The 18,385-nt window shown below is 44.2% G+C and overlaps 1 protein-coding gene across 1 annotated transcript; it reads left to right on the top strand.

The window, feature by feature from the left end:
• Window positions 1-16,303: 16,303 nt before the first annotated feature.
• On the top strand, window positions 16,304-17,382 carry LOC119392955 (uncharacterized). The gene has a single exon (XM_037659850.2). The coding sequence runs from the start codon at window positions 16,412-16,414 to the stop codon at window positions 17,267-17,269; it is 858 nt and encodes a 285-aa protein (XP_037515778.1). The 5' UTR covers window positions 16,304-16,411; the 3' UTR covers window positions 17,270-17,382.
• The last annotated feature ends 1,003 nt before the right edge of the window (window positions 17,383-18,385 follow it).

Here is an 18,385-nt window from a genome sequence, read left to right as displayed (position 1 = left end):
AAAGTAGGTCAAATTTTCGACGCTTATAAATGGCTCTCTAAGCGGCCTACTTATACGGCTCTTTCATGCGGCCCTTCTTTATACGGCCTCTGGCTAAGCGGCTCTTTCTTATGCGGCCTAAATTTATGCGGCTCTTCCCTATGCGCGGCCATCTCGTTGCCAGAAGGCCGTTTAAAAGTGACCGCTTAAAGTAACGCATACCGTCGATGTGGTTAAGCGGTATTTCAGGTCAAATCTGTCCGGCTTATATACGGCTCAATATGCGGTCGAAATATATGCGGTACTTTTCGCAAATTTTAGAAAAAAAAGAAATTCTTCTACGTTGTAGTTGATCGTGCAGTGTTCCTCTTTTTTTTCTTTTGTTCTCTTCAGCCTTTCAACTCATGAATATGCATTTACACATCACAAGAACACTGCACAGAGAGTCACAAACCATGTATCAACACACACACACTCCACCACGGGGATTTGAACCCAGGCCAACCGCGTGACAAGCAGACACTGTAACCACTACGCCACCGCACCACACGATCTTGGTGGACTTCCGCGGCTTTATTATATGCACTTCACGTTATCTTGGGCGATTTTTACGATCGGCTGATCGGCTACAACGCTATAATTTGCATATATGAGAGGCATCGTTCGCGTATAATGCGCGTGTATACGTGTGCACGACCTTACGCGAACCCTCGCGGGCAGTCACAGTCAGTTTGTGGTGTGGAATTATGTTTCTCGTCCGACGGCTTGCGCATCCCGCACGGAGACAGAGGTGAACAATGAACGAGCGTTTCCGAGTGCATTCCATTTGCCGGCATCATACAGCAGCCGAACGTGCCCTGATGTGCAACCAGCCGCCAAAGAAAAGTTTTCTGCGATGTTTGACGTAAGTACAGGCGGTGGAAGTCAGCTGATCTCATCTTACTTGGGCGAAGTACAGTCTCCCACGTCCTTCGCGAGCATCGCGTTGATGTCGTGCGTTTATACGGACAGTATTATGTAGAGGTCATCTCAGAGAATCGGATTAAAAACACGTAATCGCTTATTCGGCAACTGAGGATTTGTGTAGTGCAGCGCGTACGAGGCGACGGACCAGCTTTCAGAACGGCGCGCTCATTCTCTCTCGAGTGTAGCATAGACGATGAAGAAAACGTTGTTGCTTGAGTCGAAAGAACAACGAGCCTTCGCAGAAAATGAAATGCAGTCTCCCGAGCTCGAGCTGACGGCGCGGACGAGCGATGCCGTGGAATTGTCATGCTGGGGAGGATCGGCGGGTCTGAGGTTGTTCGTTCTCGTGGTTCGTTCGTTGTTGACAGTTGGAAGTGATGCTCCCCTTGGCTTTCCACAAACGATGAAACGTAGTGCATGACTGGCGCGGAAAAGAGCACGCATGAAATCGCTTGCATCACCCGTTTAGAACATATGTTTCCTGCCAAGCGTCGCATCAAAAGAAGCTAGCAATGCTTGAAATCGAATGAAGTCACAATATGATCCAGCTTTCAAGGATAAAACCATGCTATTTCTTCAAAAGTCAGAGTGGCCTGAAGGATTCAGAAGGATCATGTGAACAATTATACTGAATGATGCAAAGATTAACTTGAAACATTCTAATATTTAATAGGTGCTCTTAAATCTAAATAACAACCCCAAATTAAATATGCACTTGTATTGCACCTTGAAGCTTCACGAACGTTAAGCTCTATAACATGCCTCAGTTGACCACATATCAGCGCCGAACAGCGATCTGGTGGAGGCCCTGTGTTGGGAAACATAGCAGGTTGAAGGTTGTTTTCGTATTCCACCCATTGTCGACGAGTGAAAGCGATTCTTTTCTTGGCTACGAGATGTGATCGGAGCGACAAGTGCCAGTATTACTTCACTCCACGTCATCCAGTCGAGTATGCTTTGAGCTTAACAACGCTTTAACGTATTAACTAGCAGAATGCTAGAAGTGGCTGAACTCGGGCAGTAATCTTGACTTCTAGGAATAATGTTCACCTGTCTTAAAAATGTGCAGTCAGTAGCATCCTGCTTGATTCGGATCATGGGACCGACATGCAAACGTATAATACTAAATAGTAGATATAGAGGAACAATTCTTATACTCAGTAGGTGTCATAATTGCAAATAACAGCTGCAAATAAAAAGCACGCTTTCACACTAATAGCACACCCATAAATGTTGAGCTTTACGTGTCCCAGTCAACCTCCCTCATGTTCAATACCCGGGGCGTAGCCAGAAATTTTTTTCAGGTGGGGGGGAGTCATCCATGCTTTATGTATGTTTGTGCATGCGTTTGCATGTCTGTGTGTATATATACACAAGCAAAATTGAAAATTTTCGGGGGGGCGGGGTTGAACGCCCTCCAATGCCCCCCCCCCCCCCCTGGCTACGCCCCTGTTCCATACCATGTAGCTTTACGTGCACCTTTATTTAAATATAAGCTGTCATGCAACATCCTTAGCTTTGGCTGGTACAGCAGCTAATACAAACTGTGCTTGAGAATTCAAGATTTATTGCCAGTACCAACACTAGCTATACACAATAACATTCTGTAGTAGTTCAAGCGCAAGTGTTGCAGCTTTTTTTCAGAATTAGCAGCTCATATAGCGCTCACATAAGCATGCAGACATACACGTCTAAATGTGCAGCTATTATTCTTTTTTACGAAGAACTGCGTGAAATAAACTGGCACAAGGAGACGCACGGACAAGCGTCTTCCTTGTGCCAGTTTATTTCGCGCAGTTCTTTGTAGTCATGGATTACCAACTTGCCCAGCGATCAATTCTTCAATATATCCTTTACGTGCAGCCCCCTTCCGTGGCAGTTACCACGGCACACCCTCTGTCAGACATTGTGCAACATGAAGGGTATTTGCATGTAGTACTAGATTTGTCCTTCACTAAATGTTGAGGCCTGAAATGTATTTGTTATTTTTCTGGTACCATTTCAAAACATGACCTTTCCCTTGCAGTGTTGAGACATATATTTGCAATAAGTTAGTCAGGCATCGAGTCCAAATCCATCACTGTGCCAGCCTGGCACTTAATTATGTATGCATGGGTCCCTTATTTCCATTCTCTGCTTCAAGCCCTTCCCTTCACCCATTACTGTAGAACTGTGGCATTTAGGTGTTCCATCTGGCACCGCTAATTGTTGTTACATTTTGTGCCATTTCTTCGAGTACCCATGCCAGTATTTAGTGCACTAAGTGAATGAAGGAACATGTTATGCTGCTGCGCAGCTGCATACTGAGCAGAACAATGAGATGTAGAGCCATGAGAGAAAATATAGATAATATTGTCACGCTACAACGCAAACACAAGACAGTGAGAAGTTCTACAAGAGTAGGAGGACAGCTTGTTGACACAAAAAAAATAGCAGGCACAAACATGTCTAGCAAGACTGAAACTTGGGCTAGTTGGTTGTCCTTCATGATGAACCAGCAGCACAACCACACACAGAGGAAAGGTACACGAAACACAGCACTGTGTTATGTGCCTTCTTTCCTATGTCCGTGTGTGGTTGCACTGCCGGTTCATCATGGACAAACATGATGTCTTCGGCCAAATCCCAAAGACCCACTAGACATTGATGTTCATTGATGTCCCCATTGTCTTTCTCACCTGCAGAGCACAAGCATCACTACATATACAATAGGATGCATTGCAAGGGTTCTTCACCTATATGCTCTCTTGTTGGAGTAATAGGGCATTGTGTGAACAAAATAACGAATGTAAAAATAAAATCACCCTAAAATACATGCCATATTCTTTATTGCTCAATTTTCAACCTCCACGTGTTCCACTTCAGCACCTGTGCACATAATGGCCCCCTAAATGATCTCGGCAGTAGTTTCTCTGAAGTGGTTTTCAAAGCTGCTATTGGATTAGATTAAGCTAATTGATCTCATGAACTTATCCTTTCAAAACAAATAAGGGGGCAGTTCACTTGTTATTTTCTAGCAAGCTACCTTAGCAATTTGGCTTTGAACGTGTGCACTTTCCTTGCGACTGTGTCCGAAACAATATTAACTACAAGACACATCATTCTACACTCTTAAAAAAAGGTAGTGCTACTTACTAACTTTGAGGTAGTAAATTGCTGTCACAACATTCACTACCTAAGTAGTAACTGCAGGTAGTAAACGGCAAGGTAGTAAAGTTACTACCATGTCATTTACTACCTGCAGCTATTACATACCAAAGGTAGTAACAGAAGTTAGTAAATTTACTACCATGACAGTTACTAGTTCCTGTTACTACTTATTGGAAGGTAGTAAGCTAAGCTAGTAACATTACTACCATGACGGTTATTACTTAGTTACTAAATGCAGGAAAATAGTATTTGTAAGTTAGCAAATTTCCACCGTGAATGTTAGCTATTTGCAGCAACTATTGATGAAAATTTGCTACATCATTTGATAACGTCAGTCAACTTCATGAACTAGAAAAATTGCATCTTACTTAATACAAGGAGCATGCATCAGCTAATCTCACAGAAGTATATCCCTTATGAAAAAAATTAATGTATTTCAATAAAGAGACTAATGTCTTTAGACATCAGAATCATTAGACTGTCTTTTGCCAGTCTAATGCGCTTTCTCATGCACACCCAATGAGGGTCTACAAGGAATTGGCTGCTGTTAGTGTGTAGAATTCTGATGTATGAGTTTCAGCGTATTGCAGCCTTATGCCTGCAACAGCATGTTTGCTGCACACAGGTCAATAAATCTTTTTGTGGTTAACAATACGAAAGTGTGTAGGCTTTAGAGGATTGTAAAAAAAATATCAGCAGAACATTTCCAGCAATGACTATATCAACAGCGTTCTTTACATGTAAGAGTATTTTGAAGCCAATAAGTAATCTTGTAGGCCTATCATGCAGGCATTTGTAAACAAGCTCTACATTGTCAATTTATTTAGTTTCAATGGGACAATAAATGGGGCTAGTTGATTCAATTCCCATGAAAGTGCAGTTTTATAATCACAAACAAACCAATAAGATGACACGAGAAGTTTCCAGGAGTAAGTGCTTTTTTATTTAATTTCTCGACGCGGCACTGACGATAGGCTCTCCTGTGCTGCACTGTTGTGGTGGTACAGTTGCTGTATTTGAAACCTGCAAGAGAGAGTGTGAAAATGTAGTTTGGCGTTGAAGCGAACAGCTTAGCGCAACACATCAACAGTTGCTGCAGTTTATGATTGATGACTTTCTGTTTCGAAATAGTGATATCATTTTTACCATTTTACTTGAATAATCCACGTGTATTCAATGCCCAACCCCATCCTTGGCTTAATGCTGCTTTGATCAAAAACATAAGAAAACAAACCGCTATACAGCACTTCTGAGGGCTGTGGTGTCATAGATAGGCCAGCTATCATATACAGGCCAATTAGCTCGGTCAGCTTCTTTGATGTAACGTTGCATAACAGCATCCTTTCGCTACTCAAATGGTACTCCATGCATAACTCCTGGATGACTCCAGGAATAGGCTATTCTGCCATGAGAAACGCCCTCATCCGATCATGCCCTCAGTGGACGGAAACAAGTTTTACGATTCAAGTGGAACGCTCGAGGAGCGCGGGGTTCTCTAGTGCTCTTTTGAGCTCCCTAGCTGAAAAGATGCTCGTCACTCTTAGAACGACCAGAAATAACAGGCCAAGCAAGCACACTCGCTCTCCCTTGGCTGAAGTTCCGTACATTCACGGTTTCTCTCATAGGTTGAAGAACACTGCAGGCAGAGTAGGCATAAGAGTTTTGTGCTCCATCCCAAACCATCTGGCCTCCCTATGCAGGCTAGTTAACAGGGATGAAACAGTATCCTTTTGCTGTGACAAGAAGCACAGAAATCATTTCATTGAATGCGTGAAGAACGTCGTTTATGACATTCCATTATCATGCGGAAAATCATATGTAGGACAAACCGGACGATGCAGAAATTACAAAATGCGTGAACATGCCAAATCTTTAAAAGCAACAACAGGCAGGAACCTGGCATTGTACATCATGCGGCTGCTCCCCATTACTTGACAATGTGCAAGTTCTCACGAAATATCGGGAGTAATGTGCTCACAAAATTTGTGAGGCGCACGTAATTCACAAAAGGGGAGCAGCTTGCGTTAGCGCGCTATCACTAGCACTATTTGACGAAGAAATTAGCTGCCATGAGCCTCAATTGTGATCACTAAGCTTGTTGTCACATGCTTTTGTTTTCTTGTTTTGTTTTCTGTTTTATTGTTAGTGGTTGCAGTTTTCTAGCCTTGCTGTCACTTGCTTGAAAACCTTTTTTTTTCAGACCCTGGTTCTTCGTTTTTGTTGATTTATGAATGTCAGACTTTTAGCGGTTTTAATCAGTTTGGTATTGACCACCATGTCATTGTTCTTTTTTGCCATTTTTTGCTTGTGTTTATGTTTTAATGAAATCGGCTTCTGCCGCATCTTGTAAACCCTATCAAAAAAAAAAAGCCGGGCGGCCGAGTCACTTGATAGCATTTGTGCCATTTTTCGATTTTTGCTCGCCTGCCTACAGATTCTCAGACTTTCCAATAAGGAAATCAGTTGATAGTCAGCTCTGTGCCCTGTATGTTCTTCGTCCCATTGTCTGCGCTCTTTTGCCACAAAGAAGAATCCACATTCAAGTGCGTTGTTACTTGTTAAACATCTTGACAGGATAGCACAGCTACTCAAGAAAAGAGCACATAGCAGTGCTGAACTCACGACTAACTTTTCTAGAAATCACGCAGATACTTAAGATATCACCTGAACCCAAGTGTTTTCACAGAGATAACATCATTTACAATGGTCGATTCCACGAAAGATAAAAGAAAGGTGTATACTTGATGTTTCCGATTTTCCTGATAATTTTGTATGTTGTGCACATATGACTGCACAGCACGAAATCGCAAATTGTTTTCACATAAAAATTTTGTTCAACACAGGAAAATTCGACGAGCGTCGCCGGTTGACGACGACCATCTTACGAAGAGTGCGTTTTCGTAAATTCGCAACCATGCTGGCAGCTACTGAAGCTATACATTACAAATATATTTCTATTTAGCATAATTAGAAGTGAAGAAGAAATAGCTCTTATAATTTCATGGAATTCTGAGCAAATTATGCATTTTTAAAAATTCACGAAAATTAGTCAAATTTGGGACGCTATGGTTACTTCTGTGAACATCTTAGTTTGTTCATATTTGCTGTATGAATAGGCCTTTATGTGAATAATGAACCTCTGCATTTTTATTTCTCTAATAATTTTCAAAGTAGTACATTTTCATGTATTATTTGTACGGTCGCCCATTTGATGTCGTCACCCATCATCATGCACTATGCTGGCTGTCATCATTCAAGGATTCCTCGGGCCGTCTCGCCCGCTGGGCACTTCGCCTGCAAGACTACGACATCCGCGTGCTGTACCGCAACGGACGCCAGCATGCTGATGCTGACGCCCTCTCGCGCTCCCCCTTGCCTGACGCCAATGCCTCCTGCTCAGTATCTCACATTGCTGTTTCTTCCATCGACGTTCACACCATCACTACTGAGCAGCGCAAGGATAAATGGATCACTTCGCTGATAGACTTGCTCACTGATCCGTCGGCAACACCAACCACTCGCCCGTTGCGTCGTCAAGCCCACAATTTCGCCATTCGTGACAACCTACTGCACCGATGCAATTACAACGCCAACGGCCGCCAGTGGCTACTTGTGATACCCCGAAGTCTGCGTGCTGAAATATGCGAGTCCTTCCACTCTGATCCGCAATGCGCGCACTCTGGGGTCTCCAAAACTTACCACCGCATTCGACAACGATACTTCTGGCGAGGGATGTACCGTTACGTGCAGAAGTTCGTCCGCTCCTGCCTCGATTGCCAACACCGAAAACCTTCAACGCACGTGTCGCCAGTCGGTCTACAACCATTACCTTGCCCTAACCATCCGTTTGGGCGCGTGGGCATCGATTTGTATGGACCACTTCCTCTGACCTCGGCTGGTAACCGTTGGGCCATCATCGCCGTTGACCATCTAACGCGATCTGCCGAAACCGCTGCCCTCACAGCGGCTACAGCGTGCGATGTTGCCTCCTTCCTGCTACACCGATTCATGCTGCGTCACGGTCCAGCCTAAAAGCTTCTCAGCGATCGAGGCCGTGTCTTCTTGTCGGAAGTCGTCGAAGCCATTCTCAAAGAGTGCCATGCTGTTCACCGCAAAACTACTGCTTACAACCCGCAGACGAATGGCCTAACCGAACACTTTAACCACACGCTCGGCGACATGCTCTCAATGTATGTCGCCGCCGATCACACAAATTGGGATGCCATTCTGCCCTTCGTCACCTACGCCTATAATACCGCCCCTCAAAGCACTACTTGTTTTTCACCCTTCTTCCTGTTGTACGGAAGGCACCCGTCGCACACCATTGACACGATACTACCCTACAAGCCGGATCCATCTGAGTGTGCGCCTATTTCTGACACAGCCAGGCTTGCTGAAGAGTGTCGCAAGCTTGAAAAGACCTTTACAACGAACGAACAAGAGCGGCAGAAGAGCCTTCGCGGTGGCACCACCACTTCTGAGTCCACGTTAGTCGCCGGAGCGCTCGTATGGCTCTCGGTCCCTACCACTGCAACTGGCCTCTCTTCAAAACTACTGCCGAAATACGAAGGCCCCTACCGGGTCATCGAGCGCACATCACCGGTCAACTACCTGATCGAACCCATCGAACCAGCTTTGGACATGCGCCGTCGAGGGCGCGACATAGTCAACGTGGAGCGCCTCAAGGCCTACTAATCCACTGATAGTGACAAGCTGTTAGGTCGCCGGACGGCTCCCTTTTAACCATTAAGTTTATTGCAGAGAGTAGTGAAGACAGGACAAGAAGGGACACAGGCGCTATCTTTTAAGTGTTTTTTGGACTCAGATCACACATATTTATAATTTAAAAAGAAAAACTTCAACATGCGCAGGCACAGCTGCGTCCAGGAAAAATAGTTATTTCTTTGACAAGTAGTGTAATGACACACTAACGCAATCTCGGCCAAGATTATGAATACTTGCCGACTCAATAATCAATGTAGTATAGTTTCTTTACTGTTTGGCAAACAGGCAATCGCTGCGTTTCTTTACATTGTTGCAATGTTCCCTGAATCTTTCCTTGAGATGTTGCCCCATTTGCCCTCTATAATGCTTACCCCATGATAGGAGATATCTGATAAACGGTACCTTAATGCAGGGCGCATAACGTGTCCTGTGATTCTTATTGCAGCCAAGCCTCTCCTCTGAGTATCTGGGTTGCTGCTTTTCCATAGTTTAGCATGCTTATTTGAGGCCATGAACATTATGCTGATGATCCCGAGCACCAACCGTTTTTATATTGTTGAATATTCCGTGCAGATATGGCATCGTGGCAAACATTTTTCGGCCATCAAGATTTGGCTTTTTTTTTTTTGGCTTGGCAGCTGGAAGGTGGTTTTCTGGGTAGGGCATATGCAAACGATAGAGCAAGGTGAACAGGATATCCTGCTTGTGTCAGGGGAGTTCTTTGGAAAATAAGGCTTGTCCACAAGTAATAAGAACAGAAATTTTACTGCGTTAGCGAGCCACAGTGGCATAGGCAGAAATTCATTTCGGGGAAGAGGGCGAGTGGGGGCATGGGCCCGGTCTGCTACCCCCTCGCTACGCCACTGCCCAAGCAGTGTCAGACAATGCACCTTTCTACCATTATTGAGTGGGAGAAACTAAGAGGCAGCAATGGCTTGTTTCCCATCAGTTCGTATAACTAGCTCATGCACTTTTTATGCAAATGAAATTGTACATTAAGGAACCTGATATGGTACAATCCTTGCCCGGATGCTCGTGGGTAAGCACCAGTGGGTGTTAGTAGTCATGTGCCAGTGTTAATATGTTAGTGGCTTCAGATTTGAAAGAACCTTTGTGGTATTTAATAAAGAAAGACGCAGTCATCCTCATATCTAAAACATTTAAAAACTTATGTACTTGCATATTGTAGTAAATAATCATGTTCCTATTTCTTGTGGACGAGGCTTGATTTCAAGAACTCGCTGGATGCAAGCAGGATATCCTGCTCCCCTTGCTGTATTGGCTGCAGAAGCCCTACTAAACAAACACCTTCCAGCTGCCAGGCCAAAGAAATGGCTAATCGTGATGGCCAAAATATGTTTGCCACTATGTCATACCTGCACGGGATATCCGACAATATAAGAACGGTTGGTGCTCGGGCAATCATCAGCATAGTGTTCACGGCCTCAAATAAGCGTGCTAAACTATGAAAAGGTTGCAACCCAGACACTCACTTGGCTGCAATAGGAATCACAGGACACATTATGTGCTCTGTAAGGAAGGCATCGTTTATCAGATGATGGGATAAGCATTATGTGGGGCAAATGGGGCAGTGTATCAAAGAAAGGCTCAGGGAAGACTGAAACATAAAGAAAGGCAGTGATGACTGGTTAGCTGAACACTGGAGCATGTGTGGTTGCTTCCCACTTTTTGATGAGAGTTTCATCGTGCGTATGCACAGCAACGAAACTACTACATTAAAATTGAGTCGGCAACTATTAATAATCTTGGCTGAGATTGCATTAGTGTGCCTTCACTTTCTTTAAAAAAGAAATAATTATTTTTGTTCGATGGAGCTGTGCCTGCGCACGCCCAATTTTTTTTTTTTCATGGCAGCACCACACAGTTTCACCACAGTTTCATGGCAGCACAAACAACACAGATGTTCGATGGAAGATGGAGGAGGCTTGAAGAGACGAAAAAAATCTTCAAACGGTATGTCACTGCAGCCAACTCTTGTACGAGTAGACTTGCCTTCATCAAGATGGCAACATCAAGAATTAACAGTTGCTCCCTTTATGAAGACAACTCCAAGTTTCAAAACGTTGGCTCTGGCGACATCCCATGTTCAAAGATTACAAGCTCAACAATACAAACTATTCGACGTTCCATGTTCAAGGAATGCAAACTAAATAATATGCATTGCACTGAAGTGCAGAAGGTACGTTTCTCACTCCTAAGCTAAAGGCCAGTATATGCTGTATATCAATAGACCTTATGCAAGATTGCTGCCATCTGTTGGAGGTTTGACGAAGCTAACGATTCGGCGCCATGTTGGAGGCTTGTGCCCGAATTCTATTGCTGTCGCCGCTATCACTTCTTGCTTGTATCCGCTTTGGTAGTCGGCAATCAGGGCATAAAAATGTCAGGCGGGCCTGTACACGTTACCGGCATTTCCTAGTTTTTACGTTGACGGTTATTACGTGTAAAGAACCGCCTCACAGCAAGAAGAAGGTACAAGTTTGACACTGCGAGTCACGTGCAGGCCTGTCGCCGTCGATAATGAAGCTCTGCGCTAGGTTACAAATTGGCCTCTCTGTTTTCAGTGTAGCGAATAAAGCGTTGTTAGCTATCTGAATATCATGCTTGTATAATGTAGGATGGTTGGGAAGAGGCTTTATTTAGCGCGGCTAGGCGCAGCGATGACGGTAAGAAAGTGCAGTTGACCCAATTGAAAGCATATTTCATGAGGGACAGCCTATGTCGAGCCGACGTAGTGTCCATCTAATTTTAAATAAAACGTTGTCCTCTTTTTATCTTTGAAATAATATTATTTCGCTGTTGTAGTCATCCGACCTATGTTATGTACAGAATTACCGTGCGATTAAAATGCAGAAAATTGCGCATCTCATGCACGTGGAAAGTGAACATGAAAAGTGTAGTGTCTCCTAGAAGTAGATGCCGATCAGCTGGTATTTTATTGAATATCTTTCCGATATGTGATCCTATATAACAGGAAACGCCAAGAATATTAGTGTTCACATTGTCGCTTTAGGGGCCTACTGGTGCTTTACAATTTAAACCCGTTGCGGCAAGGCAGTTTTGCTTCGCCGACTGAAACCGCCTCAGCGCGTAACCAGCGGTAGCGCACCCACGGTAGAATGTAGCACATTTCCCGGAACACCATTTTATTTAGTTTCATAAGAAAAGTACCACGCACTTAAAGCACCTGTTAACATTTCATAGCAAACTGGAGTGTACAGAGGATTTTTCCGAAGGGGGGATCAGCTTTTGGGAGAACCTGATTTGCTCTTCCTGGGGTATAAGTTAAACAAAAAAAAGTAAGGGGTGGGGGCGGTCAGGACATCCGGGCAACCCGTCTGAACCTGGCAGTGATACCACATGAAATGCTTGAAAAATACGCATAGTGAAGAAATACGCACGCAAAGCATCCCACCAGACGCTACCTTGTTAAACTCCACCATCGAAAACAAACTACAAACAACACGCTCCAGCACAATCGGTCCGTCCGCTGCAAATCAATGACGCGCACGAGCTATCTGTCTAACATGTAATTGTTATCGCAATTTAATAAACAAGCTAATATCAACAGCAGCGCAGGCATGCGCGAGTAGCCGCGATGCAGCTTTGAAGCTCGTACACGAAGCGGGTTTGTGCCTGCAGCAAGCACACGGTGCGAAAACTTTCTTGTTCTGGCATGACATGAAAGAGTGTTCTCTGATGAGTGCCGATGCTGTCACATACCGCATATATTAACGGCGAACGGAAACACGGCGTTAGTCGTAAGCAGTAACCGAAGCAACGGAACGATCTGCTGATTCTCGTCGGCCACGAGGAAATGTACTACATGGAGGCTTGTTTCCTGCAAACCTTCTTTCAGCATCCCAATTTCCTCAATCTCAGCAACACAGCACTCGAAAATATGTTGGCATTTTCGTTCTTATCAGCCGCCACACGTTGATATGTACGCTCCTGGTCTACATGCGGAGCGCGCTTAGCCCTCAACATGGCGGAAATGCACACAGCGGCCGCTAGATGGCAGCAGATTTTGCATAAGGTCTATAGGTGCTATGTGTCCAAACTGTCGCAATCTAGTGATGAAAAGAAATGCCTAACACTCATTATGGCTTGCCCGGGCTTGCAGGAAGTATGCTCCTATCTTGTACTGCAATCTGTCCTCTGTGTCGGTGCCATGAACAGCTCTCATCGCCGATACATGCATAATAGATACCACAAGGAAATGTTGATTTTCGCTCAAGACAAACCCAACCACACACAGATAGTGAGTACCAAACATGTCTTCAGGCAAGTCTATGTTCATATATTAAAGAGATCGATCCTTGAATGAAGGGATCAGGGTGCAATAAGAACAGGTATTAGTGGACCAGCCACTTGCAGACTATTGAAAGAGTGCCACTGCGTGTTCAACATTCACACATGTACACAGTAAGCAATCAGTCATGGGCACGTTACCAGTAAAATGTAACAGTGTTACAGTTACCTACGCCAAAAAAGTGGGATAGGTTCCAAACAGGAGAAAGTGCCTCAGACAGGCTGGCCGACGTTTCCATAGGGGGACCTATCTTTATCGAAGGCACCTTGTCATCCTTGGCGTGTTAGTTTTAAAGGGTTAGTGTTGACGTCATGTCTAGCGGTGGTGCTTGTCGCTGTTGGTAATTGCTGCCTGGAAAGAGAAAACTAGAGAGAGGAGTGTAGCCCTTGCCACATCATTTCAAGAAAGTTTGCAACGGCGCTCAGGCCTCTCATCTCAGAAGTAAGGGGAGCTGCAAAGAAGGAAAAAAAGCAAGAAAAAGGAGAGAAGAAAAGAAAAAAAAATGGAAAAGGGGGAGGGGTCTACTGAGCGAGAGCCGTCAAAGGCAAAAAAAAAGAGTGGAGTATGAAAGCCACTTGGAAAGGCTGCAGAAGGGCGGCACGTCTAGCCCTCACAAAGGGCTGCAGAAGATGGTGGGTAAGGCAACTACAGGCGGGGAAAGCGGGCGGCGTACTTTTAAAAGCCCACATGTGGAATTTAAGTGATATTGAGAGGGGTGTCTGAAAAACACGTGCTTGATGGGTGAAGCCATTGGCTCTGTTAAAGTAACTGTTACAGTTACAGTTACAGAGTTTCCAAAAGTAACCTGTTACAGTTACAGTTACTGTGACAAGTAACGTCGTTACTTTGTTGGAGTTACTGTGACGAAGTAACGTCGCTACTTTTCCGTTACTGTATAAAATAAATAATAGATTACAAACCAAACGATAGAATTCATTTATTAAATATGTACGAAGGCATGCGGGCAGTCAAAATTGCACGTGGTAAAACCCTAGACGAAGTAAACCTAATAGGGGGCCAAACACAAGCATTTGTTGTGTACACCTCATTTTGTTGCATCAATATTGTTCATGCACCGCTGGTGAAAAAGGGAATTTATTTGCAAATAATAATAACAAATGTCCTCTGATACTCAAAATGGAAAATGTGGTTGATGCACTAGAACGACAGCAGTATCATAGGATGTTTATTAACGACACCCAGAAGCGCATGCGAATAGCAACGGAGTGTGTGACGAATGAAGACGACGTCCATTGTGTCTGTTCCATATATATGTTCAAGGTGTATCAGACCCTGTTCGGTTAGCTTTGCGTCCGTTGGGCATACAAACCGTTTCTAAGTACCGTTATACTCTGGGGCATGTGTTCGCGAAACCCAAAGATTACACACCTGCAGACGATCAGAGTAGGGTGATATACAAGCCCGATGCGGGCATTGCGACGCGACTTGCATCGGCGAAACGGGAAGGAAAGAATCAACGAGGCTTAAAGAAGGCAAACGGGATGTTGTTAAAGCAACTCATGCAACGCATTCTAAGACGGAGCTTGTTTAACACTTCCGGAGAACAGGGCATAGCTTTGACGTAAACACTGTGACGACGCTGGCTCGTGAACGAAGGTGAGGGGAAGAAACTCCTGGAATCGCGGTTCATTCGCCTCGACGCGTCGGCTTGCAATATAGTTACTGTATATGGCACCTTTAGTAGCCATGTCGTAGCATATACAGTAACTATAGTCGGATACAACTTAAGAAGTCAGGAGAGACTAAAGAAAAGAAATAGTCCCGCTCATGTACGCGCCGATGTTCTCCAAAGGCGAAGCCACCGCCATCCCGCTCATGATGTCCGTCCCGAGTGCGCGCCCATTGGTGCAGGCTTGTGTTCATCTGCCTTTGAGGAGAAAATGCCGCTGACTTCTAAAGTTGTATCCGACTATAACATGCAACAACCACATTCCCCTACTGGTTTACACGGACGTATGGGACACTGGTCGATCTCCGCAAATTTTTTTCTTTCTTTCCTTTTCTTTTTATTGTTGCCAGTGTATACTGAGGATGTCACATGCATAGGAGGCGAAACGTCCATGTGATTTTGTTAATAATTGTTGTATTAACTTGGAGTAAACCTTTTACAATTAGTTTCAAAGAGGTTTTGAAAAATTACTTAGTTCACGGTATTTGTGCCTCTCAACCGTTTCGCGCTCTGCTGCTTTCTAGCCGTCATTCAAACACGATTATTGCGCAGCCTCGGACGAAGGAGAATATAAACTTGGCGTCGTGATGTTCCACCGGTACACCAAGAACCGAGCTAGAAGCTCAAGTGACAAAAAGGATATATATACGCCGGAAAAAAAAACTACTTGAATTTAGCAAGTTGTTCAGTTCCAACATGATTGACTTACGACATGTAGTTTACAAGTAAACTTAAGTTGTGTTAAAGACTGACTGCCGACCTCGGTCTTCTGCAGGGTAGATAATTCTCTAAGCGACCTCCACCCCTAAATTGGTAGGGGAGCCGTGCTGTGGAAAGATGAAAGGTGGAGAGGATATGGGAAAGTAACTGTAACGGTATTTCCCATTACAGTTACTCTGTAAAAAAGTAACAGTGTTACCGTTACAAGTTCCTATAAATTAAAAGTAACTAGTTACAGTTACAAGTTACCGAAAAAAGTAACTAGTTACCGGTAACGCGTTACTAGTAACTAGTTATTGCCCAAGACTGTAAGGAATGCCCGAAATATGCACATAGCCCTATGGGCGATCCACATGAAAATAACGATATGCACACTTTTATCGAAATATAAAAAAATGAAAGAGTGTGCGTGGTCCATGTCCACTTGGTGTGAGGTGGGAATGAGCCATGCATATTGTATTGCATCATGAATGTAAGCCATCCAGGGAACAAATTTTTAGTTCTCTAAAGCGAATTCCCGTGTAGTTTGTCTTGTAGAGTTGAGCTGTCAATTTGATTGCATTTTAAGTTATGTAAGGCCTTCACAAAACCGATAATATTTTCCAACTTTCTGTGAACTTCTGGAAACATATATGAGAATTGAGATCTTTTTCTTTTAATTGATGACCTTACAAAGCTCAATAAACCCTAAATCACTGCATACTAAACCTACTAAACCATACTAAACGGTCGCATCATCGTCGACAGCAACAAGCCCGTCATCTATAAAAGAGCAAGCACCTTCAGCGGAGCGCTGTGGGCTTGGTGACTGTGCCACTGCACGGATCACTAATCAGTTCGCTCTCGCTATGCAGGTTGGTGAGCCCTACGATATGTTTTCGAAAAGATCTGGTGATTACTTTCTGGTACAGCTGCCAAGCCCGCAGTGCTGTATGGTTATTATTGCAGAGTGTGTCCACGTAATTCGTGCACTACTAATTCTGGCTGGAGATATTGAAACTAACCCTGGTCCTTCCAATTCTGAGAACGTTCTTGCTGAGTTGCGTAAACTGTCAGCCGGTCAAACACAACTAATTGCAGATGTCCAGGGCTTGAGAGCTCAGCTCGGTAACACTGATAAAACAATTAGCGAGCTCAACAAAAGACTAACAGATCTTGAAACTCATTATCAATCTTTGGTACCACTTCGAAAGGAAGTGGAGATCATGCGCACTAGCACGGAGCAAACGGCCTGCAGAATCGCTGCGTTAGAAGGCCGTATTGATGACGCTGAAAATCGCTCGAGGCGAAATAACTTAATTTTCTATGGCATACCGGACCCTTCCGCATCTGAAACACTCGCCGAGTCGGAGCACCTGGTGGTAAATCTTTGCCGCGATAACTTACAGGTGCACCTGGAACCAAGAGATATTGAACGCGCGCATCGTCTCGGCCGGCATTCAGTTGGTCGCTGCCGGCCTATAATCGCGAAGATTGCTCTGCATAAAACGAAAACTGCAATACTATCAAATGGTCGCAAACTCAAGGGGACAGGTTACGGCATAGGTGAAGACTTCTCACGCTCCGTCCAAAGCGCTCGAAAACAACTAATTGCGTTTGCGAGAAGCAAGAACAAGCCATTTTCTGTCCACTTTAAAACGCTGCACATAAATCAAAAACGCTACATCTTCGATGATAAATCAAACACTATCAAAGAACTATCGTAGCAGTCGAGGCGGCGGCGGAAGATTGCGACACCTCTTGTTATTTCTAGTAACACTCTTTTACTTTCTACTGTTTACACTAATATTCGTAGTTTTCTTCCCAAGCGGGAACCCATATCAAGTACTGTATTATCCTCTGAAAGCAATGTACTGATACTAACCGAGACATGGCTGACTGATGACATCAGTGATGATGAGGTTTTGTCAGAATTACCACACTTCCGCTTGTACCGAAATGACCGCGTGTCCACTCGCGGTGGCGGTGTACTGATCGCTATTCACGAGCAATTATCCTGCTCAGTTATAAATGCTAAGACTCAACTAGAAATGCTATGGGTACTTATTCAGGCACGTCCTCAGTCCATATTACTAGGCGTTTGTTACCGACCACCCCGCGCTACTTCCGAGTTTTGCAACCAACTTAATCAGGTCATGTGCCAGCTCACGTCTGCCCATCCAAACGCACACATACTTTTATTCGGCGATTTCAATTTCCCACAAATAGACTGGTGTACTAACAATTTGCATTCATCGACAGGTGTAGGCGAAGCCAATGCTTTCCTTGATATGTGCCTGAACTTCAACATGAGCCAACTTGTCACGGAACCAACACGTGTTTCGCAAGATACAGCCAATATCCTGGATCTGATACTAACGAACAATCCCGAAAGCCTGTCACACATTCACTACTTACAGGAAATCAGCGACCATAAGACAATTCATGCTACTTTTTCTTTTGAAGCACGCAAACGAGAAACCAGCAAGAAAACTATTCATCTGTATGACAGATGTGATTATGAGGCAATCAACGAAGGTCTCAGCGAATTCTTCCCCACATTTCAGGAAACATTGCATCAACATACAGTGGATATGAATTGGATACGCTTTAGCGGTAAGCTGACAGAGTTAACCGATAAATTTATACCCGAAGTTAGCTTCACAACCACTTGCCATAAACCATGGTTTACGAAAAATTTAAAACGCCTTGAAAATAAAAAGAAACGCCTATTCCGATCTGCCAAACGTACAGGACAACCAGATGCATGGGACAGGTATTGTGAGGCTGACCGCGGTTATCTCGTAGCCCTACGTCAAGCGAAGGACTCATTTTATAGTACA

The sequence above is a fragment of the Rhipicephalus sanguineus genome, chromosome 5 (assembly GCF_013339695.2).
Source record: "Rhipicephalus sanguineus isolate Rsan-2018 chromosome 5, BIME_Rsan_1.4, whole genome shotgun sequence".
Taxonomy (NCBI): domain Eukaryota; kingdom Metazoa; phylum Arthropoda; class Arachnida; order Ixodida; family Ixodidae; genus Rhipicephalus; species Rhipicephalus sanguineus.
This window is presented reverse-complemented; position numbering and strand designations above follow the sequence as displayed.